This window comes from Panthera onca, chromosome D1, assembly GCF_046562875.1.
Source record: "Panthera onca isolate mPanOnc1 chromosome D1, mPanOnc1 haplotype 2, whole genome shotgun sequence".
In the NCBI taxonomy this organism is placed as follows: domain Eukaryota; kingdom Metazoa; phylum Chordata; class Mammalia; order Carnivora; family Felidae; genus Panthera; species Panthera onca.
Genome location: NC_138348.1, coordinates 88,441,336 through 88,466,230, shown reverse-complemented (window position 1 = coordinate 88,466,230; position 24,895 = coordinate 88,441,336). Strand labels below are relative to the sequence as shown.

Below are 24,895 nucleotides of genomic sequence, written 5' to 3'. Positions count from 1 at the left end.
TCCAACGCACCCCGCGCACACCCCCTAGCTACGCGGCCGCAGGGTCCCAAGCGGGGGCGGGGCCGTCACAGGCAGGAGGCGGGGCCTGCCGGGCTCGCGCCTGGGGCGGGAGGGAGGTGCGGGATCTTTTGTTCCCTGATTGGGTCTGGGCCGAACAGGGGGCGGTGCCTTGGGGGGGCTCTACGGGCCGGCATTGGGCGTCGGAGAAGGAGGGCGTGGTTTTGTGAAGTCAGTTCCGGTTGGGGTAAAACCCCCGGGGCGGCGGCGAACGGGCTTCAGATGCGTCTGGGTCGCGGTGGGGAAAGCTCCCAAGTTCTTGTGTGTGAGCTGCATTAGTCGAGCGCTTAGAGCGACCCGGCGAGGGATGGCGGCCACCGGGACCGCGGTCGCCACGGCCACCGGCAAGCTCCTGGTCCTGCTGCTGCTCGGGCTCACGGCGCCTGCCGCGGCACTGGCTGGCTACATCGAGGTGGGGACCGGGCGAGCGCCCGAGCGCAGTCTCCTTCGGCCGCCGTGGGAGCGCGGCCTGCCAGCGGACCGGCGGGCCGCGGGGTCCGGGCCGGGCTGGGGGCGCGGCGTGGAGAGCGGGGAGTGGGGGTGGTCCGGCGCTGCGGCGGGTCTGGCGGCGCCTCCCCCGCCCGCCCCTGCTTGGCGCAGTGCTTAGCGCTGGAGGTCGAGCTGCCTCCGCCGCCGCAGAGGCCGAATGAAAGGCATCGGGGCTGCGGGGGGCGGCGGGCCGCCTCGGCCGCCCCAGCCCCCATACCGCCCGCGGCGCCGCCACATCCTCTGGGGACCCTGCGCGGTTCAGAAGCTCAACCCGTTCTCCCCCGGGATTCCGCGAGCCTCTGCGCCCCGAGGCCGCGGCCGGCGGTCCTCCGCTCCGGACCTCGGTGCGGCGCGGCTCCCTCCGGGGGCGGCTCCGCACAGACCCCAGCTCCCGGGCTGCGGCGGGCAGCGCGCTCCCCGCGTCCGATGGTGGGGCATCCCCCCTGGAAGCAGGAGATGCAGCCTTTGTTGGCAGCGTGGGCTTTGCCTGTGGGGATGCAGGCTTCCTGGGCTGGCCCTTGGAAAGTGTCGAGGTGCTGGGGCGAGCGCCGCTTTGGCTGCACCGGGAGAATGCTCCTGCACCAAGCAGCGGGTGTGCCTTCGGCTTCCTGTGTGCCTTCCTCTCAAAAGATCCACTGCTCTGGCATCAGGCCTTTGGGAGGAATCGTTAAATATAGCTGTTTGTCTAAGTCTAGTAAACAACGGGAAACCCCTCTTTGGTGTTTGCGCTGCTCCCCTTTTCAGTGGGTTCCAGCGAGGAGGAAAGGTACCGATGAAGACGGTGCAGAAACTTGTTTAATCCTACTTTTTTTTGGCGTCAGAATTTAAGTAGCTGTTCTGCATCTGACGACCCCATCAACATCTTTGTGCGGCGAGGTGGTTAAGTAGCCTGGGTTCTCGGGTGATTCGCTGGAGTTCAGGCCGCGGGAATGGGCAGGGTTGCTGGGGTCGGTGAGGGTTCGAACAGCGTGGTCTGGCCCTTGCCGTTCGTGAAAACCTTTCTGTTCCTGAGGGAGACGTGGGACTTTATTTTTACTTGCCTTCTGGATATAGTGTTTGAACTGTCGGATTGGAATGTGCTTCGGGTGTAGTTTATGTCTTTTCCCTCTTCACTGTTTTTAAAATTACAATAGATTTCTGCGTATTTAGCTAATTTCAGAGAGAAGTGAGACTGGATTGGATTACATAGGCATTGACTGCGAAGTTTCTAGCAAAACCCTCAAGTTAGAATGTGGTCTTCTACAGAATGTTTAAACATTTCCAGGGTCAAGTAAATCTAATCAAGAACACCCCTCCCATGGAACGGCTTAAAATATTTGTGTTCATCCTGCTTAACGCTTTATGATTCTTTGGAGGAAGGTGGGGGAAGGAAGTTATGTTTTAAGTAGGAATAGTTAATGTTTCTACATCCGTGCTTTCAGATGAGGATTATTTTAGTTTCCACACAGTGGTAAGATTTGTATCTGTGATCCCGATGTTGGGAGAGGTAGATCAGTGGATGGCAGAGGAAGGGGAAAAAAAGAATTTTGCGTGGAACATAGAACTTTTAGGTCAGGGTGTCAAAAACGGTTTTGCACCCTCTTTTACCTCACTTGCCAGGGGAATGTGTAATTTTAGGCACTCGTAGATTCATCATAAAGGAGTCATTGGTTTTAAAGAACATCTTCTTTTAAGTTTAAGCAGAATATTAACACCTGTATGGATGCCTGCAGAGAAAGAAAAACTAGCAGTGTCAGAATTAGTTGTCGTGGATTAAATTCAGTTGTTACCCACAACATTGTTCAATTGAAAAGTCTGGCTAGACACAAGGTATTAATTAGACATTTCCCTAAAATGGTTTTTAAATGCTGTTTTATGCTAATTTCCGTCTTTGAAACTATATTTTTGCCCACACTAAATTATCTTTCAGGTCGTTTTTCCTTTTGTCAAGCAGGCAAAATTTTATTCATATATATATATATATATATATATATATATAATTTCATTTCATTGCATTTCATTTATTTGCTTTCAGGCAAAGGACTGCCTAAACCTTGATTTAGATGAGAATGGCCTAAATCAGGATGTCTTTGGGAAGGTCTTTATTGAGATTAGCCAAAGGGATTCTAGCCAAATCCCTGATCAAGTTGCTTGGCGCAGAATTATTGATTGGCAAATCGTTAGGGTTGCTTGCTGTTGACGGAATTAATCTCTTACACCTGTTTAAAAAGAAAAACCCACCTCGGTACTCAGGTCATTGGTTTTAAATCCAGGATATGTTCTGTTGTGTGCATGCTCCCTCCCATTTGGGATTCTCAGACCGTATTTATGCTGAAACTCTGCACTCTTTAACAATGGACATGGACGCTTCTGAGAGCCAGAACTCTGGTTCATTCTGCTAACATTTAAAAGAGGGGCATTTATTTGATAGGCAGTTTTCAGGAAGCTCAAATACAAGGTATGACAATTGATTTAGAAGATAAAGAAGGCTTTGTGTTGGTATTTCTGAGTGGTGGTTTAGGGAATGTCTGATTGTGACTTGGGGAGATGTTAAGGCTTCTGGCAGGATTATCAGTCATTTTATGATAACTGCTAAAAATCTTTTGGTGAATATGATAAACTAAGGCTTAGCAATCAGGTCCTTCTTTCATAGAGGGTATTGGTTTCATCATCTAAATCTGGGCTCTTTTACAGTGTAGCCACATGTGGCTCCTGAGCATGCAGTGTGGCTAGTATGATTAAGAAATGAGTTTTCCACTTTATTTAATTTTAATTAACTTAAGTGGGCATTTAAAACTGAAAGTTCAGTGACTGGAAAACTTTTAACTGTATTTTAAACAACTTGGTTATGTGGGTCTACTTTTTCACCTGTATACTTAATGAAATCTGAACGCATCAGGAATTTCCTATGAAAATTTAGCATCTGAATTGAGATGTACTCTAAAATGCACACCAGATTTTGAAGACTTAATGTGAAAAAAATTGTAAAATATCTCACTAATAATTTTTATATTGATTACATTGAAATGATACTTTAATCATTGGCTAAGTAAAATATGTTAAAATTAGTTTCACCTGTTTCTTTTAATTTTAATGTGACCACCTGAAAATACAACCCATAGAGCTTATATTTCTTCTGGAGGGTGCTAATTTAATGTCTTGCTTGCAGTCGGTCCGGCATGATCTTGTTTTTTTATGGCAATTTTAAATGTTACCTTTTGGTTACTTTTTTTCAATTAAAAATGTTATTTAGAGATAATTTAAGCTTACAAAAATAGCGAAAATTGTACAAATGGCTCTCATATCCAGATTCACCAGTTGTTAATGCTTTCCCTATTCAGCATTTGCTTTATCTTTCATTCTATTATTATGCATTTTTTGCTGAATAGTTTGTGAGTTGCATAGTCGTGCCCCTTAACCCCTTCATTGTGTATTTCCTAAGAACCAAGGACATTGTTGTAACATGTAACTCTTTTTTTTTTTTTTTATTTTTTTAAATTTTTTTTTTTCAACGTTTTTTATTTATTTTTGGGATAGAGAGAGACAGAGCATGAACGGGGGAGGGGCAGAGAGAGAGGGAGACACAGAATCGGAAACAGGCTCCAGGCTCCGAGCCATCAGCCCAGAGCCTGACGCGGGGCTCGAACTCACGGACCGCGAGATCGTGACCTGGCTGAAGTCGGACGCTTAACCGACTGCGCCACCCAGGCGCCCCAACATGTAACTCTTAAAACATACCTTAGTACAGTTATCAATTTAAGGAAATTTAACGTTGATAAAATACTTTAATCAAGTCTCCTGTTTTCCAGTTTGTCAGTTGATCCAATAATGTTTTTTATAGCATTCGAAAGCATAGTTATTTTTAAAGCTAAAGAGCTTTAAAAGTCTTGGCAGAAACATGTGAAGGGCTATTAATGTTTTCCAAATATAAAAAGCAGATTTTTAACTTCTCTGATGTTGCTTTGACTTTGGAAGACCAAAACTTAAACACTGTTCAAGATTCTTGAATTATGTCGTTCACCCTTAATGAAATCTTGGGCTTATGCACTTTTTTTTTTTTTTTTTAGAGATTTTATTTTTAAGTAATCTGTACACCGAACGTGTGGGGCTCATATGTATAACCCTGAGATCAAGAGTAGCATGCTCTACTGACTGAGCCAGCCAGGCACCCTATTCTGCATTTTCTTTTTAAAATAACAGAAGAGGGGCGCCTGGGTAGCTTGGTCAGTTAAGCCTCCGACTTCGGCTCAGGTCATGATCTCGCGGTCCGTGAGTTCGAGCCCCACGCCGGGCTCTGTGCTGACAGCTCAGAGCCTGGATCCTGTTTCAGATTCTGTGTCTCCCTCTCTCTCTGCCCCTCCCCTGTTCATGCTCTGTCTCTCTCTGTCTCAAAAATAAATAAACGTTAAAAAAAAAATTAAAAAAAAAATAAAATAACAGAAGAAAGGTTATATAGGTTGTGCACATTCATTGTAAAAACTAAAAAACTACAGATAAATAAAAAGCTGAAAAAATAATCTCATATTTTCCAGGAAAACGTCACTGTAAACATTTTGGGGATATATATTTTTGCAGATATATCAAGTACATATATCTCATAAAACTGGTATAGTGCATATTGGAGCTGGTACCTAACACTTACTATTTTGAATTGTCCTAAAACAAACTACTGAAAGAAAATCAAGTTTTCTGTGTGACAAAAGGTAGGGATAAACCTTTGTCCAGTAATCATAGCTTCTATGGAGGGGGCCATTAGGGAGAGAATTTGAAATTGTCTATAATTCAGTTTTCATGAGTTGTGTTTTAGTGAGATAAAATAGATTACCTTGATGCTTAATTAAATTTAGTGTCGTGTACCTTGATCTATAGCCTAAGATGGAAAGTGAACCATGTAGGCCCATTCAAATAGAAATGGATTCCCATCCTTTGTATCAACTACAATTCATTACTTTTGCTAAGAGAATTTTTCTTACATAATCATCTTGAAGGTTTTTTTAAATGAAATTTCTTGAAACATAACTAAAATATGCTTTTAAAATAAGACTTTTCGTTTATTATGTATCCTGCTAGTGTTTATTGAATCACTGTTGTGAGGTTCTGTGTTAGATGCTAAATGCTACATAGTAAAAACAAATACACATAGCGCTTTTTTACTCTACAAAGTGCACATGCATGTGATTTGTAGGCCCCATCCTCAGAGGTTCTCATTGAGTGCATCTGGGATTCTCAGTTTTAAATGCTCCCCAGGTGATTCTTGAGTGCAAGCCGAGAAAAACAAAACTCCAGGAAACAAAAAAACCCTAACAGAACTCATTTGGGTACCTTATCTGCTGTCTCCAAACAGTCTGCTGAAGTGTAGGTATTGTTATCCACACCTAAAAAGGGAGTCGGTAGAGGCCGAAGGTTTAAGGCCATGCAGCAGGGCCATGGTATCAATCTATCCATCGTCTTCTAAGTCTGTTGCACTTTTCTTTTCTCTGTGTCATGGTGTTTCATAATATTTCTCGTGTGTCGTTGTAGATTTCTTCTTCTCTTTTCCCCACTACCTAAATATTTGCTTTAAGAGAAACTAATTTAGGGGCGCCTGGGTGGCTCAGTCAGGTAAGCGTTCCTACTTCGGCTCAGGTCATGATCTCACTGCTTGTGAGTTTGAGCCCCTCATCGGGCTCTGGCTGACAGCTCAGAGCCTAGAGCCTGCTTCAGATTCTGTCTCCGGCACTCTCTGCCCCTCCCCCACTCGCTTTCTGTCTGTCTCAAAAATAAACATTAAAGAAAACCCTGATTTCCCAGAAGTTCCAATATATCATGAATCAATATATACTGAAGTATAATAGTGGTTATCTTTGAAGGATGTAATTACAGGGGACTTTGCCTTTTCACATTTTCCATGGATTTTTAAACACTTCTAATGCCTTTTAACATAATGTGCCAGTTCCCTCCCTCTCTCTTTAAATAGTAAGCATGTTTCATCTTTGTGTTCTGCAAAATTTAAGGAAAGGAAATTTAAAAGACCGCCTGTGGAGCAGGGGAAATCTTTTCAAAATCAGGGTATGGGATTATTTGGAAGAGAAAAGACTATCCCCACCAGATTTACCGTCACTAGCCTACTGGATAGACAAACCATAAGAAGAGGGTGACACTATAACCACAATGACTGGAATAAGACCGGTCCAGAGAAAAGTTAATCAGCATTTGAAGTGGGGCACCTGTGAGATTGGTTACTTGAGCAGCTCAGCCCAACCTGTCCACTGGCCCTTTCTCAGCCGAATGCCTCTTGTGGTTGCAGATTGGGTGTTGTAGTTCCAGAGGACGTGCTCTGGTATAAGGTCTAGGGGAGGAAGGGGCTGTCTCTTCTTGTGTATCTCCCCTTAGGGTGAAGAAGTCTTTCTCAAAGCCCACCAGCACAGTATCCGCAAGTCTTACCAGACAGAATTACATCAGATGCTTCTGGCCAAACCAGTTCCCAAACTGGCAGGAATGGTGCTGCCAGTTGGGTTCTGTTGGAAAAGAGGGCTGTGGATGTTGGGTAGATAACCTGATGTCTGCTACAAGGGCATGCTCCATTTGGGAGCTTATATAATAGCTGGGCTGGCTGGAGGGAAAAAGAACGAATTTATTCTTATCTAAATGATCTGTGAATTAAACATTTGCTGGCAAAAGGGAGAAATTGGAGGAACCTCACACAGTGCGTTGATTAGGATCTTGGCACTTCATTTTGAGGGATGTTGCCATCTAGGACGGAACGGCTGGAGTGGTGAAGACCTGGAACGGGGATGAACTGTAAGGGAGCTATTGAGCCTGGAGAAGAAGAAAATGTGGGTTAGTGGTGGTGGTGAAGAACGTTAAGTATTTTAGAATATTTTGTAGTTTGTCTCTGGAAGGCTAAACAGATGAGTTGCAAATACTGAAGCAGAGTTTTTATGTGGAGAAACAGGCTGAGAAGAGTGTAGGATATTCTTTTGTTTTACTCCCTTTAATTAGGACTATTTCCAACATAGTACAGCAAAAATACAAGATACTCCTAGATACACCACCCAGTTTTGTCAAATGTTAACACTTCCCATATTTGCTTTAGCCTTTTTCCCCCCAGTACTAAAACATTATCGATACAGAAAGAAAACATTACAATAGAAAGGCCTCCTTTGAACGTTTTCTAATCCCATTAACCTACCTTTCCAGAAGTAACTTTTATCTTGAGTTGGGAATTTAGCATTCCCCTTCATGTTTTCATGTTGACAGACACCCCTTTCTTTCTGGATTCCACAGAAGTTTGCTCAGCCTCTTAGAGTTGTAATAAATGTTTGTTATCAGTGTGGAAGTATTCATTGTTTGAACATACTATGATTTAAAAGCTGAGATACTTGGAAAGTAAAGCTAACCCTGTACTCAAAGGTGCCAAGCATGCGTGGCACCATTGCAACCCTCCCTCCGTCAAAAGCCCCTGAGTATTTTTGAGCTTTTAAAAATTTATAGCTCAGTGTGTGTTTTCATAAAACACGTACTTGTGTAACCACTGCCAAGGTCAAAAAATAGAACATTCCCACCCCAACCCCCTTTACCTCCCCAGGTATTATTATCCTGACCTTTAGGGTCATTACTTACTCTTTATAGTTTTACCATCCAAGCTTTATCCTAAAGCACTGTAGTTTATCCTGTTTTCTAGATTTATATAAATGGAACCCTTCCTTCTGTATGTATTCTTAAGTACCTGGGCTCTTTCAGAAGCCATGTTTTGTTTTGTTTTGTTTTGTTTTGTTTTGAGTAATCTCTGCACCCAATACAAGGCTCAGATTGACAACCCCGAGATCAAGAGCCACGTGCTCTTCTGACTGAGCCAGCCAGGCACCCTTCTTTCACTAACCATGTGGTGTTTTATTTTGTTTTTGTTTTTGCTTCACGCCTAGTGCAGAGCCCAACACAGGGCTTGAACTCACAACCCTGAGGTCAGGATTCAGACACTCAACCGACTGAGCCATCAGGGTGCCCCTTACCAACCATGTTTTTGTCATTTGTATTGTTGAGTGTAGCTGTATAGTTCTGCTGATGGATGTTTGGGATGTTTCCAGTTTGAGGTTGTTGGGATACTGCTGTTCTCTGTGGCTTATATTTTTATTTGTCTTAATGATGTCTTTGGGAGAAGTTCTTAATTTTGATGTATACTTTATCTGTTTATTATTATTATTATAGGTGCTTTTTGTGTACTATTTGAGAGGTCTTTTTGTACTGTGAGGGCAAAGTTATTCTCCTAGATTAGGAGCTTTTTATTTTGCCTGGCACAGTTAGAGCTACAATTTACCTGGAACTGATTTTTTTGTGTAATAAGAAGTATGGGTCTTTTTATTTTTATCTTTTCCATATGGGTATGTGGCCCATACCATATGGCTATCCAGCTTGCACCATTTATTGTCAAGGTCATCCTTTCCCTTCTGTTCTCCCATGGTGCTTTCATTGCTAATTAATATCTCTGTATGGGCGAGTCTGTTTCTCGACTCCCTTAATCACTGATGTCCATGTGTATCCTTGCACCAAGCCTGTGTCTCTCAATACCTATACTTATATCTACCAGAGCATGCCCTTTTACCTTGGTTGTCTTTACTAGTGTTTTGACTATTTCACAATTCTTTTCTTTCCATATACATTTCATCAAAAACAAACACTGGGTAGAATTTTGATTGGGATTGCATGGAGTCTGTGGTTAATTGGGGAAAATTGACTTTTATAAATAATCTTACAATCTAGAAACATGGCATATACCTTTATTTAGGTCTTCTCATTACTCTCAGTCTTTTGTATAGGTTTCTGCATAGAAATGTTGTACCATCTTGTGTTGGATTTATTCATAGGTATTTGATTATTTTTAATGCTGTTGTAATTTTTTTTGTCCCTTTTGTTGTCCTGCATCGTGGAAATGCAGTTGATACTTCCAAATTGACCATGTATCCAGGAGACTTGCTAAACTAGTGTACTAATTCTAATAATTTGTGATTTTGAAAATTTCTGAATATATTCTGTGAATTATGACAGTTTTCTTTCCTTCCTATTCGTACAGCTTTTCTTTAAAAAAATTTTTTTTAATGTTTGTTTATTTTTGAGAAACAGAGCATGAGTGGGGGAGGGGCAGAGAGACACACACACACACACACACACACACACACACAGAATCTGAAGCAGGCTCCAGGCTCTGAGCTGTCATCACAGAGCCCGTCGAGGAGCTTGAACTCACAAGCTGTGAGATCATGACCTGAGCTGAAGTCGGACGCTTAACTGACTGAGCCACCCAGGTGCCCCATAGCTTTTCTTTCTTTTTCTTTATTGCACTGGCTAAGACTCTAGTAAAATGCTTAAGAGAAGTGGTGATAACTGATATCTCTGTCCCAACTCCTGATCTCAAGAGGGAAACTATTTCAACATTTATATAATATTTGTAGGTTTCTTTGTAGATACCATGCCCATTATTAGATTAAGGAAGAGCTCTTTCATTCTACATTTGCTAAAGATTGCTGTCATGAATGAACATTGAATGTTTTTCACTTTTTTTTTTTTCAGTTAGTAAGATGGCCATATGATTTTTCTCTTTAGTTTTGATAGTATGAAGTATATTAATTGACTTTTTAAAATATGTAAGCAACTTTTGCATTCCTGAAATGAGCCAAACGTATTTTCTGGATTTGGTTGGTAAAGTTTTGTTCAGGATTTTTGCCTTTGTGCTCAAAAGTGTGTTGAACCTGTAATTTTTCTCTTTTATAATGTACTTATCAGATTTCAATGTCAAAGTTTTATGGCTTCAAAATGACTTAGAGAGGCTATTTCCTCTTTTTCTATTCTCTGGAGTATTTTACTTAAGATTGACATTATTTTTTCTTTAAGCATTTGGAAAAAATTTACCAGTGAAGCCATCTGGACTTTTCTTTGTGGTAACATTTCCAATTATGGGTCCAATTTATTTACTAATTGTAGGGTTAGTCATACCTTGTGTGAGTTTGGTTATGCTTCTCTAGTAATCTATTAACATTGGACCTTTAAATTGATATTATTTGATTGAAGTTGTTTATAATATATTCTTAATGGTCTTTGTAATATAAATAGAATCTGCAGTGATGTCTCCTTTTTTCATTCCTGACTTTGGTTATTTTTGTCTTTTTTTTTTTTTTTTTTTTTTTTAAGTCAGTCTTGCCTGGTGTTAATAAGTCTTTTTAAATAATCTACTTTGGTAGATTTTTGTTGATCCTCTCTGTTGTATGTTTATTTTGCTTTTCTTTCTTTCTCCCTTCCCTTCCCTCCTTCCTAAGATTTTACTTTTAAGTAATCGCTATACCCAATGCGGAGCTTGAACACACAACCCTGAGATCAAGAGTTGCATGCTGTATTGACTGGCCAGCCTCCATTTGATTTATTTCTGCTCATTATTATTTTCTTCTTTTTACTTCCAGGGATTTAATTTATTCTTTTTCTAACAATTTGATGTGACTACTTAAAATTTTTTTCCAGGCTTTCTGCTTTTCTATTAATTTAAAGCTATAAATTTTCCTCTGGAAAGGGCTTTAGCTGCACCTCACAAGGGTTTGTTTTAGTTTTAGTTTTCTATTATACACACACACACACACACACACACACACACGTGTGTGTGTGTGTGTGTGTGTGTGTGTGTATATGTTTAAGTTTATTTAATTTGAGAGAGAGAGGGAGAGAGCACGAGTGAGCAGGGGAGGGGCAGAGAGAAAGGGAGAGAGAGAATCCCAATCAAGCTCCATGCTGTCAACCCAGAGCTTGATCTTATGAACTGTGAGGTGTCCCTATTTAATATATTTTTAAAAGTTGAGGTGTAATTGACCTATAATGTATAAGTTTGAGGTGTGCAGTGTGTTGATTTATGTATTGCAGTATGATTACCACTGTCATGTTAGCTAATACCACCATATTATATATAATTCACGTAATGTCTTTTTTGTAGTGAGAACAATTAAGATCTAGTCTGTTAGCAACATTGAAGTTTATAATACGGTATTTTTTTTTTTAAGTTTACTTATTTTGAGAGAGAGAGAGTGGGGGAGGGGAAGAGAGCAGAGAGAGAGAATCCAATGTGGGGCTCGATCTCATGAACTGTGAGATCATGACCTAAGCCAAGAGTCACATACTTAACTGACTTGAGCCACCCAGGCACCCCTATAATACAGTATTATTGATGATAATCACTATGTTGTGTGTTGCAACTAGTAGATAAATAAGTTTTAGATGTAAGTTTGTACCCTTAAACAGCATATAAGTTTTGATAATAATATTTTCATTATCATTCAGTAAAAAAATTTGTTTTCCTTTGTAATTCAATTTTTTTCTATTTAGAAGTACATTTGTTAATTTCTAAATGTATGGGGATTTTTCTGGTTGTCTTTTGTTATTTATTTCTAGCTTAACTGCACTGTGGTCAGAGAACCAGTCTGTATGATTTCAGTCCTTTGAAATTTGTTGAGATTTGTTTTGTGATTGGTTAATGGTAAAATTTTCATTGTGTGCGTGAAGAGACTATGTATTCTTCATTTGTTACTTCTGGTGTTTTATCGTACGTGCTGATCATGTTGTTTTCATGTTGTCCAGATTTTTATCCATAATGATTTTTGTAATCTTTTTTTTCCCGTTAGTGAGAAAAGTATGTTAAAAATCTCCAACTGTGATTTTGAATAATTTTTTTTTCTCCTCATAGTTTTGACAATTTTTGCTCTGATTATTTTGTTCTCTATTATTTTGTTCTTAGATGCATACAGGTTTAGGATTCTTATCCCTTCCTAAAGAGTCTCTCATAGTTATGGTTTGCCTTTTTATCTCCAGTAATGTTTTTTACCTGTACTAATACTTTGTCTAATATTTTTATGTGTTTTAGATGTGTTATGGTTGTTGTTGTTATTATCTGTTAACCTGGTACTTGCCTTTTACTGGAATATTTAGTACATATACATTTAATGGGGCTGCTGAAATGCTTGGGTTCTCATCTACCTTCTTATTTGGTGCTTTTTGTTTGTTCTGCCGGTTCGGTGTTTCTTTTTTTTCCTTCTTTGGAATTTGTTACTGTTTTACTTCTCCCTCTTATTACTTTGGAACATGCAGTCGTTTATTATTGCTTTAGTGATTACTTTAGAAATTTCATCTTTCACATATTAGTGCCTTACATTATTTGGTACTTTTATCCTCTTCCTGGACTATAGAAGGACCTTAGAATACTTCAACTCCATTTAACCCTTTCTTGTCTTTTTTGCCATTGTTGTTATGTATGTTATTTTATTTTTAATTTTATTTTAATGTTTATTTATATTTGAGAGAGAGAGAGACAGACAGACAGACCATGAGTGGGGTAAGGGCAGAGAGAGAGGGAGACACAGAATCCAAAGTGGGCTTCAGGCTCCATGCTGTCAGCACAGAGCCCGATGCGGGGCTCGAACTCACAAACTGTGAGATCGTGCCCTGAGCTAAAGTCGGACACTTAACTGACTGAGCTACCCAGGAGCCCCTATGTTAATTTGATTTTAAACCTGAGAAGAAGTTATACAAACCGTGTTCTATATAGCCAAATAAATTTAGGTCAGTAGTTATTGACTCTGGACGCACAGTGGTGCCTGGCTCCAATTCTGCCAAATTACATCAGGATCTCTTGACAGAGGGGGTCATGCGTTAATATTTTCGGGGCAGAAAGAGAGGGAGACCAAGGATCCGAAGTGGGTTCTGCGCTGACAGCGGAGAGCCCGATACGGGGCTGGAACTCACAGACCATGAGATCATGGCCTGAGCCACAAACGCTTAACCAACTGAGCCACGCAGACACCCCTTTCTTTGATATTTATTATGCCTCTTTCGTTTCTGACTTTTCCGGGATAATTTTTTGTCTTCCAAAACATTTTAGAATTTTCTTAAGGATAGGTTGGCTGGTGACATATTCTTTCACTGAATATCTTTTTCACTGTCTTTCTTGAAAGATAGTTTCATTGGGAATAGAATTTTTCTCATCATCTTAAAGCTCTTACTCCATTCCTGATGTTTTATGTTACCAGTATCCTGATGTTGAATGTTATCAACAACTTACTGGAATTTGCTGTCAGCATAATTACCCTTCTTTGAAGGTAATATGTCCCTAAGTCTCTGTCTGCCTTTAAGCTTTTCCCTTTGAATCTGGTTTTCAGCAATTTTGCTATTACATACTTAGGTATAGGTTTCTTTTTTTGTTTTGTTTTGTTTTCATTTTTTTTTTTAAATGTATTCTCCTTGCAGAGCTTCTTGAATCCGTGATTTGATGCCTTTCATCAGTTTTAGAAAATTCCCAGCCATTTTCTTTCTAAATATTTAAATGTTGCTTCTGCGTAATTCTCTCCTCTCCTGTGGGACTCCAAAAACAAACATCCTAGGTGTTGTCACTGTATCCTGTGTCTCTCGCTGTGCCTCATTTGATAAATTTTCTTCTGGCCCATCTTTCTGTCTACTAACAGTTTTTTCAGCTATATCTGATCTGTGAAGTTCATCCATTGAGTTCTTAATTTCAGTTATTGCAGTTTCAGTTTTGTAGTTAAAATTTTTTAGAAATTGTTTCTCGATCACGTTGAAATTCTCAATTTTTGTCGTCTGTGCCTCTGAACGTGGTAAATATCATTTGTTTGTGTCTGATAATTCACCATGGAGGTCTTGCCCAGCCAGGGGCCAGTGTATACCTGCAAGAGCAGACTGTTCTCCTCATCACGTGTAGCTGTCCAGGTTGGGTGGGGACTTGGTAATCTGGTTCGGCCCAGTCTCCCTGTCCAAGAAGTAGCTCATCCCAGCCACAACCTGCTTGCCGGTGAGCAGCACGGGCAGTGTGTAGCCGTGGCACCTGTCGTTGCTGGCCTCATCCTCCCTGAGGGTGAAGCTCGCTGTTGACAGAGTCCCACCGGGCACCCATTATTGGAGACTTGGTGTGTCTCCTGCTGGTCCTGGGGCTCCGGGCCAGGGCTGGAGAGCCCGGCAGGAGCAGCGTGGTGGACAGGGGCCTGGCCGTCGTGTGCTTGCAGGCAGGTGAAACCCAGGGGGGAGCGATCCAGGAGTCACCCTCCCTGCTTTTTAAAATGTGTAACATTTGCCCCCTCAGTTGCCTTTCCATAATCCTAACCCTGAATATGGAGTACTTAAGTTGATGCACAGGCGTTTCCAGTTACCCCAGAAAAAGGCTGTTTACCAGCCAGAGGTTGGGTATTTGCAGCAGTATTGGAATTGTAATTTGAATATTTGGTTGCATTTTGCCCTTATTTTATAAGAATGAGGAAATGGGAAACAAAGTGTTTATTGTATTGATGTGTTGGTACTTGGTGCTTTCTGGAGAGTCTGTGAACTTAGGTGAATACTCAGTGTTCCTACAATTATGTAGGAAAAGAGAAGGAATGTTTTTATTTAGTTTATTATTACTCCTTTTTTATTTTAAGTAGGCTCCAGGCCCAACATGGCACTTGAACTCATGACCCTGAGATTGGGAGTCACATGCTCTACTGACTGAGCCAGAGAGGCCTTCCTATGAGGGAATGTTTTTTAGATGCTGGAGTTAAGTTTCCAAGGGTATTTTTTTCCCTGAAACACTGGGAGTAATTGACATTTGTATAAATACTTCCCGTAGCAGAACCCCAAAATAACATGCGTGTCTTTGAACTTGCCCATTGGGGTGCCTGGGTGGCTCAGTTGGTTAAGCATCTGGCTTTGGCTCAGGTCATGATCTCCCAGTTCATGGGTTTGAGCCCAGTGTCGGGCTCTGCATTGACAGTTCAGAGCCCGGATGGAGCCTGCTTTGGTTCCATCTCTGTTTCCTCTCTCTCTACCCCTCCCCTGCTTGCGCTCTGTCTCTCAAAAATAAATAAATAAACATTAAAAAAAAAGAGAATATATTAGATACAAAGCAAGGATATCTCTATTCTGTGTTGTATTTAATTCATTCCTTTATAATTGGATATTTATGTTTCTAATTTTTCTCTAAACAATATACAATAGATATTGCTCTTTTTTTTTTTTTTTTAACCACTTTAGCTGTATCTCAAATTAACATTTAAAAGAAGCTTTGGATATAACTTGTTCTTAAGTTGAAGACTTTTCATGGTAATTGGTTAATTTGAAGACCTTCATAGTTGTCATTATTAGCCCATATTTATTAAATTGCTATGTGCAGGGCACTGTGACAGTACAGAGAACACCACAGCTAAAGGCAGCATGTAGTTACTAAGATGACAGATGAAAGAAATCTTTATGTTGTTGGAGAAATGATAGTCAACATGTTTCCAGTATTTTAAAATAGATTATTTTAATAGAGTATGTATATATATATATATATATATATATATATATATATATTTAAAAAAAACATATTTCTTGGGTTTACTTCCAGATATTTTACATATGTCAGCCTAAAGATATAAAATTTTCTCTAAATTGTACAAATGAAATCTGATAAATTTTTTTTTGGTGAAATATGTGTAACATAAAAATGGTTAAAATGGTCAATTTGAAGTTTATAGTTCAGCAGCATTAAGTACATTCAGAGTATTCTGAAACCACCAGCACTGTTTCCAGAACTTTTCATCATTCAAACAGAGACTCTGTACCCATTACACATAAACTCCCTGTCTCTGCCCCACCCCAAGCTCCTGGAAACCTCTCTTATGAATTTGTCTGTTATTGTAAATGTTCTAATAAAACATAATGTTTTCAAAGTAAATGTATCAGAATGTCATTCTAATTTGTTTATTTATTTACCTAAAGTTTATTTTGAGAGAGAGCACATGAGCAGGGGAGGGGCAGAGAGAGAGAATCCCAAGCAGGCTCTGCCCGTCAGCACAGAACCGGATGCGGGTTTTGACCTTACATCTATGAGATCCTGACTCAAAATCAAGATTCCAACACTTCCTGACTGAGCCACCCAGGCGCCCCCATATGGTAATTCTTCATGTAACTTTTTGGGAACTGCCAAACTCTTCTGCATAGTGGCTGTACCATTTTACATTCCCACCATTCCCACAAGGGTTCGAATTTCTCCACATCCTCCCCAACAGTTGTTTCTATTATTTTTTGATAAGAGCCATCCTAATGGGTGTGAAACGGTATCTCATTGTAGTTTTCATTTGATTTCCCTAATGATTAGTGATGTAGAGCATCTTTTCATGTTGGCCATGTATATACCTTTTTTGGAGAAATGTCTATTCACGTCTTTTGCCCATTTTTGAATTGGGTTTTTGTTGTTGAGATGTAGGAGATCTTTATATATTCTAAATATTCATCTCTTACCAAATACGTGACTTGCAGATATTTTCTCCCATTCTTTGGGTTGTCTTCATTGTTTTGAGAGTGCCCTTTGTGCAGAAGTTTTTAATTTTGATAAAGTCCAATTTAGCTATTTTGTGTGTGTATCTTTACTTCTGGTATCATTATCTAAGGAATCATTGCCAAATAAAATGTGAAGATTTGCCCTTCTGTTTTCTTTTAAAAGTTTTATCTTTTTAGCTCTTGTGTTTAAGTCTTTGATCCATTTTGAGTTAATGTTTGTTTGTGGTTTAAGGTAAGTGGCCAACTTCATTCTTTTGCAGGTGACTGTCCAATTGTCCCAGCAATATTTGTTGAAAAACCTGTTCTTTCCCTATTGAATGGTCTTGGCACCCTTGTCAAAAATCATTTGATTATATATGCGAGAGTTTATTTTTGAGGTCTCTATTCTATATATCTGTCTTTATGCCAGTACCACATTGTTTTGATCACCATAGGTAGCTTTGTGGTAAGTTTTGAAGTCAGGAAGTGTAAGTCTTTGAACTTTGTTCTTTTTCAAGAGCATATTTCCATATGAATTTTTAAGATTTCTAAAGAAATTTATGCAGAAAACACTTGGGATTTTGATGGGGATTGCACTGAATTAGTAGATTGCTTTGAGTAATTGTTAATCTTAAATCTTTAGGTCTTCAACATAAATTTTTGTAATAAAATTTTTTTAAATTGACATAATATGATTGATTTTAGTTTATACTATGACTTCTGGGTGTTAGATGTTGATGAAATTTATGCTTTTTAAATTAACTGCCATCCCTACTAACTGATTCCTGGTGCATTACCTGAGAGTAGAGATGGGAAGCCTGCCGCCTGCACACAGAATGTGGCCTGTTCTTCTCTTTTATTTGACTCTTCACCATGTTGGGCTTCATTGCAATTTCTCTTTCTCTCTTTTTTTAAATTTATCTATTTATTTTGAGAGAGAGAGCACCCCAAGCTGAGAGCATGGAGCCCGATGCAAAGGCTCAAACCCAGGAACTGTGTGTTTCGTTACCTGAGCCAAAATCCAGAGTCAGATGCTTAACTGACTGAGCCACCCAGGCACCCCAGGCTTCATTGTATTTTTAAATTCAAATTAAACATCACCATTTCCAGAATGTTGGGCAGGCTCAGATGGAAGATTGTGCAGGTCTTGATCTCAGGGTTATGAGTTTGAGCCCCGTATTGGATGCAGAGATTGCTTAAAAATAAAATCTTAAATAAAGGGGCACCTGGCTGGCTCAGTCGATTGGGCATGAGACTCTTGATTTCAGCTCAGGTTATGATTCCCTCGTCATGGGATTGAGCCCTGCCTCAAGCTGTACACTGAGCATGGAAACCTGCTTAAGTTTCTCCCCCACCCCCCTGCCCCCTCCCCCGCTTGCACTTTCTCTCTCTCTCAAAAAAATAAAATAAAAACAAGCATTGCCATTTCCAAATAATGTGGATATTTTATGTGAAAATTCCTTTCCAGTTTAAAAACAACTGGAAGTCCTGGCAGCAATGCTCAGGTAGCACTGGGCCCACTTTAGATGAGAGGGGGACTCTGATTACCATGAGGGAGTTGAATGTGGGTTGCCATTTTTGTCTTATACTCCTGTCTGCTTCTGTTACCTCTCTGTTATCCACAGGCAGAAAGTTTTCAACCCTGTTGAAAAGAGAGAAAGTTGGATTGAGTTATCTCTTGCAATAAATGTTTATTACTCATGGCATATTTCAAGGGAACTAAAAACCATCTTTCATAACAGAGTCTTCTTTGACTGGTTGGCCTCTGCCCTGCTCCCTCCCCCCTTTTTTTAATTGAAAAAAATTTTTTTTAATGTTTATTTATTTTTGAATGAGAGTGACAGAGTGTGAGCAGGAGAGGGGCAGAAGGAGAGGGAGACACAGAATGTGAAGCAAACTCCAGGCTCTGAGCTGTCAGCACAGGGCCCGATGTGGGACTTGAAGTCACAAACTGCCAGATTATAACCTGAACCCCACAAGATCATGACATGAGCCAAAGTCAGACACTTAAGGGACTGAGACACCCAGGTGCCCCAACTTTTTTTTTTTTTTTTTTTTTTTTTTTAAGTAATCTCTGCACACAACCTGGGGGTCAAAGTCACAACCCTGAAATCAAGAGTCACTCTACTAATGGAGCCAGCTAGGCACCCCTCCTTGTAGCAGCTCTTAAAAAAAAATGAGGCTTGATTAGATTCCTCAGAATCTACATTAATAAAATATCCTGCTGGGCTGTATTATGAAAGATTAATCTTGCGAACTGATACAAGTCATTGAGACTGAAGATTGGTTAATGTTTTTTAAACAATGGAAATAGTAATCAGGGGAGATTAAAATCAGATTAAAATGTTTTAAGTATTGATTTTAAAAGATTAAATGCAAAACCTGATAAGCTCCCAGCCAAGCTGAGCCATTACGTGTGGTTTTATGTGTGTATGTAGAGTGAGTGAAGAAGTTGAACTTGTCACAGAATAATGGAAGTGAAGGCATATTGTAGATCTGGTGCTAGTTTCCAGTGGATGAATAAATCTTCATTAAACTATCCCTGTGGTGATCTGATATTATGATATTATATCTGTCTTCAAGAAGCTATAGGAAATAGAAGAGAACATAAACTTCAAGTCGGGTTGGAGGTAATGATAGTAGCTTGAGTACACATTAAGAAGAAAGTGTTATAAGTCTATTTTTAACACTCTTTTTACTTCATAATTTGTGAAGATACATTTCTTTTGGATATCCTGTCAGTGCCATATTGGTATTTGGGACATTTGGGGTTTTATGGGGCCAGTGGTTTAGAGGAAAGCAAAGAGACAAGTGATCAGGTCAAGAGTGTCCTATGTAAATACGGGTAAGGTTACATTATTTCATACGACCACAGGTAGAATTCATTGTTGGCCAAATAAAATACTATGTTAAGTATTACTGAGATTAACATAGGGCTTCTGTGATGTTCTGTAGGCAACTATTAGTCTTACATACTTCTGGAGGTGTTTGAAACCAGTTTTTTCATAAGGCTCAAGAAGCCACTTTAACATAATATGGACACTCATGTACAGGCCAGCATTAAGTATTAGAAATGAGTTGCAAAAATTTTTCCGTTGAGCTACTTACTAGTTCCCAAGAGATGTGGAGGGTGAAGGAGAGTCATTCTAATACAGGCCAACCTGGATCGCTCAAATTTGGCTGAGGTACTAAGTTACCAGATAGTAAGTACTATGCCTAAGTAGCTATTTGACCTCCCAGTCTTTAAAGGATTTAAGGTGAACTAGCTCTGATGACTTTGTAAGATATTTAGAAGAAAAACAAGAGATTTCTATAGAAAAGCATGTTTGCTACACAAGTTCTCATATGTGCTGAAGATGACCTCTATGCCTAAATGCTGAGGAGCCTTTTTTTGGGGCAGGGGCAGGAAGGATACTGTGTAGGCAGAAATAATTTCTTGCAGTGTTTGGGTTGACATCATTTAGAAGCTAATGTAACTAACTACTACTAAGGACATATAAACACTGTTTGTAGTAGAGTTACTGTTTCATAAACTGGTGTGATTGTTGGTGCTCTCAAACCATACTCAGTTTTCATGGGGTGAATTTTTAAGAGTTGAATTTGTGTCTACATACATATATATGTGTGTGTGTATGTAAAACATGCATACATGTATGGTTGTGGGTTGTAGTGATATATTAAAGAATAAAGGCGTTTAACTGTCTGGGACTTTTTAACAATTTGGGAATATATAACATCAGGTCAGCAAGGTGGTTGTCAGTTTTTCATCCAAAATACAGTAGTTTGGAATTTGCTGATGGTTGCCAGGCTGTCGTCTGCCTTTTACTGATTTGCTTTTATGACGTGTTTGAATTCAAATTAAAATAGGGGGGCACCTGTGTGTCTTAGTTAAGCATCCGACTTCTGGCTCAGGTCATGATCTCGAGGTTTGTGAGTCTGAGCCCCATATCAGGCTCTCTGTTGATAGTGCAGAGCCTGATTCAGATCCTCTGTCTCCTCTCTCTGCCCCTCCCCTGCTCGTGTGTGTTGTCTCTCTTTCTCCTCAAAAATAAATAAACATTAAAAAAAAAGTGCTTTAAAAATGCCATGTGATTATCAAGAGTAAGTGATTCAACTTGGTCTGAGCATTGTCTGTAAATCTTCAAAGGAAGGAGGTTTTTCTTTTTTTTTTTTTTAATATGAAATTTATTGTCATATTGGTTTCCATACAACACCCAGTGCTCATCCCAACAAATACCCTCCTCAATGCCCATCACCCACTTTCCCCTCCCCCCCACCCCCCATCAACCCTCAATTTATTCTCAGTATTTAAGAGTCTCTTGTGGTTTGCCTCAAAGGAAGGAAGTTTTTAGCCCAAGGAAAGGATGGTTTGATTGCTCCAGGAAAAAAAAAAAAAATGATTAGGTGGATTTTTAGGAAACCAGCATTCAGGGGAAAGCTACAAATACTGGAATGGAAACACCACAGAGTTTTCCAGAAAAGTTAGCTGAATTTGGGAGTAAGAGATCACTATATATCTTTGGAAAAATGCCTGACTCCTTCCTTGATGTGATTGATGCATTCGTGTATAATGAATTGGCAATGGACTCATCCAGGCATGTAAATTTGAAGGAGATAATAAGGGTCTTGGAGCCACAAAGGGTATTCACACTTGCTCCAGAGGAGTTTTCCAGGAAAAGATGATGTCATCTCCCTATACTTCATTAGATTTAAATATTTTAAGAAGGCTTAGCCACTATAGCTCATGAAGGAAACAGTCTAAAAGAACTTTTATGGTGGAGATACTTAAGTTTATAACAACATTTATGTGTATTCTTTTTTCTCCTGATTTTCATATTCAGGAATAGAGTCCTAATTTTTATATTACACCCATAGAAACCAGGGGTACCATCACTGCACCTTTTATTTTGGCTTAGCTTTTAGCTATTGTTTAGGAACCAATCAGATAGAAGTTGGGCTGTCCTCTATGGCAGAGTTTAAGAATCTTTCCTTTTTTTTTTTTTTTTAATCTTCATTTATTTTTGAGAGAGAGAAAGAGTGCAAGCAGGAGAGGGGCAGAGAGAGAGGGAGACACAGAATCTGAAGCAGGACCCAGGCTCTGAGCTGTCAGCACAGAGCCTGACTTGGGGTTTGAACCCATGAACCATGAGTCCATGACCTGAGCTGAAGTTGGACACTCAACCAACTGAGCCACCCGGGCTCCCTTAGAATCTTTCCTTCTTAATTAGGATTATTTTGTCTCTTCTACCAGGCCAAGCCTTCATGCACATGAGGACTTGTGACTCATTCATTTTGTTGTCTTTAGAGCCTACTCTTGTAAGGTCTTAAAATGTTTACTGACTTAAAAATAATTGAATCAACAATTTCTATGTGATTTGAACATCATATCATATATGCTCTATCTGTTCTGGTTATTTTTATTGTTTTTGGATGACCCTTGGATTTTGTTATGTGGTTGTCAGAAGCCTGGAAGAAGAGGGTTTTGTTTTTTTTTTTTTTGTTTATGTCTCAGTGATGGTTCCTTTCATATATGTGGATCTGAGAAGTTTGAGGAATGGAGGGAGACTGTCCACCCCACCCCCCCCCCCCCCCGCCCCACCTCCCAGCAGTTGGATAAAATAAGAACTTTGGCTCTTGGCACTTAACCCACTTCCATAACCCATACTGAATCCTCTCCCCCCACCCCTTTTTAAATACTGAATCTCTCTTTTTTTAATGTGTGTTTGTTTTGAGAGAGAGTGTGTGCGCTCAGGGGAGGAGCAGAGAGAGGAAGAGAGAATCCCAAGCAGGCTTCAAGCTGTCTCTGCAGAGCCTCACACAGGGCTTGATCCCATGAACTGTGAGATCATGACCTGAGCCAAAATCAAGTCAAAAGACTTAACTGAGTCCCCAGGCACCTCAGTACTGAATCTCTTGTAAGAAGAAATGTCTCAAGGTCTTTTTTCCTGTCTAATTCCTGTTCATTATTTTACTTCACTTGTCTTTTTTGAACTAGCCTAGCCTCTTCACTGAAGTTTTGTGGCTTTTAACCCATTTAACTCTTGGCAACTGGAAGATTTATCAAGGAACAATCTAAGTTCCTACCCCATTCTTCCAATCACTGGAAACTCCTGCTAGCCTTAGTCTAGGAACAATCTGAGTTCCTACCCCATTCTTCCAATCACTGGAAACTCCTGCTAGCCTTAGTCTTCATGATGAAAGAAGGGAAAATGCATATATATATATATATATATATATATATATATATATATATGGAATATAAAGGTGAATGAAAAAAAGGCATTCGGGTCATGCCTTCCTAGCACAGTATTGACTGAACATTGAACACAGCACTGTCCCACAGAAATAAATACAAGCCACATACATGTAATTAAAATAGTTCTAGTTGACATTTTTTTAAAAAGCAAAAAATAGCTTTGGTTGGCTCGGTCCGTAGAGGATGTGAGTCTTGATCTTGGGGGTCATGAGTTCAAGCCCCATGTTGGATGTGGAGCCTGCTTGCAAAAAATAGGTGAAATTAGTTTGAACTTTATATTTTATTTAACCCAATATATTTGAGATATAATCATTTCAGTATGTATAACCATGTTATGAAATCAGCATGTAGTAAAGTTGAGATATTTTGCATTTAAAAAATTTACATATTAGGGGCGCCTGGGTGGCTCAGTCGGTTAAGCGTCCGACTTCGGCTCAGGTCATGATCTCACGGTCCGTGGGTTCGAGCCCTGCGTCGGGCTCTGTGCTGACAGCTCAGAGCCTGGAGCCTGTTTCAGATTCTGTGTCTCCCTCTCTCTGTGACTCTCCCCCATTCATGCTCTCTCTCTGTCTCAAAAATAAATAAACGTTAAAAAAAAATTAAAAAAAAATTTACATATTAAGTCTTTGAAGTTCTGCATATATTTTACATTTATAGCCACATCTCAACTTGGATGGTAATCTTCATTGGAAATATTTGATCTTTATTTAGATTGCATGAAGTTTACAGGTGGCAAAGTAGACTAACGTTCTCAAGCTCCAAACAAAACATTTTCTAATAATTGAATGAAATAAAAAAAAAAAATCATGTTCCTTTGATATTTGCATGCGTGTTGACATAACTGGCTCATGTTTTTTAGAATCAGTTTCACCTTGAAACAAAAGTATGTACACTCAAAACTGTCATTTAAGTAAATCCACTAACTCTTGTATGAACTCAGTACTATTCATATCAATTCAAAGGAGCATCGCATAAAGTGAAAGCACCCCGAAATTAATAATCAGTGTCAGCAGACATTCTTCAGATTTCTCTTGTAGTTTTTGTAACCAGTGCACATCACACTATGCTTTTAATTAAAATCTTCTGTATATTCATATTATAAAATGAGTAAATTATTTGTATAAAAAGTTTTAATTTCGACATAACAATTTTTTGTGGTTATATAGCAAAGGCACAAACTTTCCTTTCCTTTGAACATTGTATTCATATGCAGGGTGATAGTGATGTGACTGTATTAGGTTTGCTAGGGCTACTGTAACAAAATACCACAGACTGGGTGGCTTAAACAACAGAAATGTATTTTCTCACATTTCTAGAGGCTGGAAGTCCAAGATCAAGGTGCCAGCGGGGTTGGTTTCTGGTGGGTCCTCCCTCATTGTCTGGTAGGTGGCTGCCTTCTTGGCTGCGTCCTCACCTGGGCTTTCCCCTTTGTGCAGGAGGGAGGGAGGGAGGGAGGGAGAGAGAGGAGGAGAGAGGGAGAGAGAGAGAGATGGATCTCTGATGTCTCTTCCTCTTATAAGAACAGCAGTCCTGTTGGATTAGGGCCCCTCCCTTATGACTTCATGTAACCTTGGTTACCTCCTGAAGGCCCTGTCTCCTAATACAGTCGCATTGGGGGTAGGGCTTCAACATAAGAAGGGGGTTGGCAGTCAGTGATGAGATGCTTCCTTATTCTTTTAAAACCCACACCTTAAATTTTGTGAAATAGCTATTTCAAGATCTCAATCTAAGTTCAGTGTACTTTGATTCTTAGTGTTAATGCCTTTTAAAGGTGAAACCTTACATAGATGCATACATCTAAAGAAGATCTAAGGTGGTAGC

General features: G+C 39.8%; 1 protein-coding gene and 1 long non-coding RNA gene across 6 annotated transcripts in view; one reads left to right on the top strand and one right to left on the bottom strand.

The window, feature by feature from the left end:
- The first annotated feature begins 268 nt into the window (after positions 1 to 268).
- The window catches only part of APLP2 (amyloid beta precursor like protein 2), an 86,853-nt gene continuing 62,226 nt past the window's right edge, over positions 269 to 24,895 (top strand). For 3 of the 4 annotated variants that reach the window (XM_060605243.3, XM_060605240.3, XM_060605239.3), the window contains exon 1: positions 270 to 469. In XM_060605243.3, coding sequence (XP_060461226.1) covers positions 365 to 469 — 105 coding nt within the window. In that variant the 5' untranslated portion in view covers positions 270 to 364. Of the gene's footprint in view, positions 470 to 24,895 lie in introns of all 4 variants that reach the window. The other variant, XM_060605242.3, reaches the window with a different exon arrangement.
- Positions 7,129 to 24,772, bottom strand: LOC132661090 (uncharacterized). 2 transcript variants are annotated; one of them, XR_009602035.3, is made up of 4 exons: positions 24,383 to 24,772; positions 18,367 to 18,460; positions 7,697 to 7,806; positions 7,129 to 7,323 (listed from the first exon to the last, which is right to left on the bottom strand). It is a non-coding gene; the product is annotated as an uncharacterized LOC132661090 (long non-coding RNA). The 2 variants fall into 2 exon arrangements; XR_009602036.3 differs by lacking the exon at positions 7,697 to 7,806.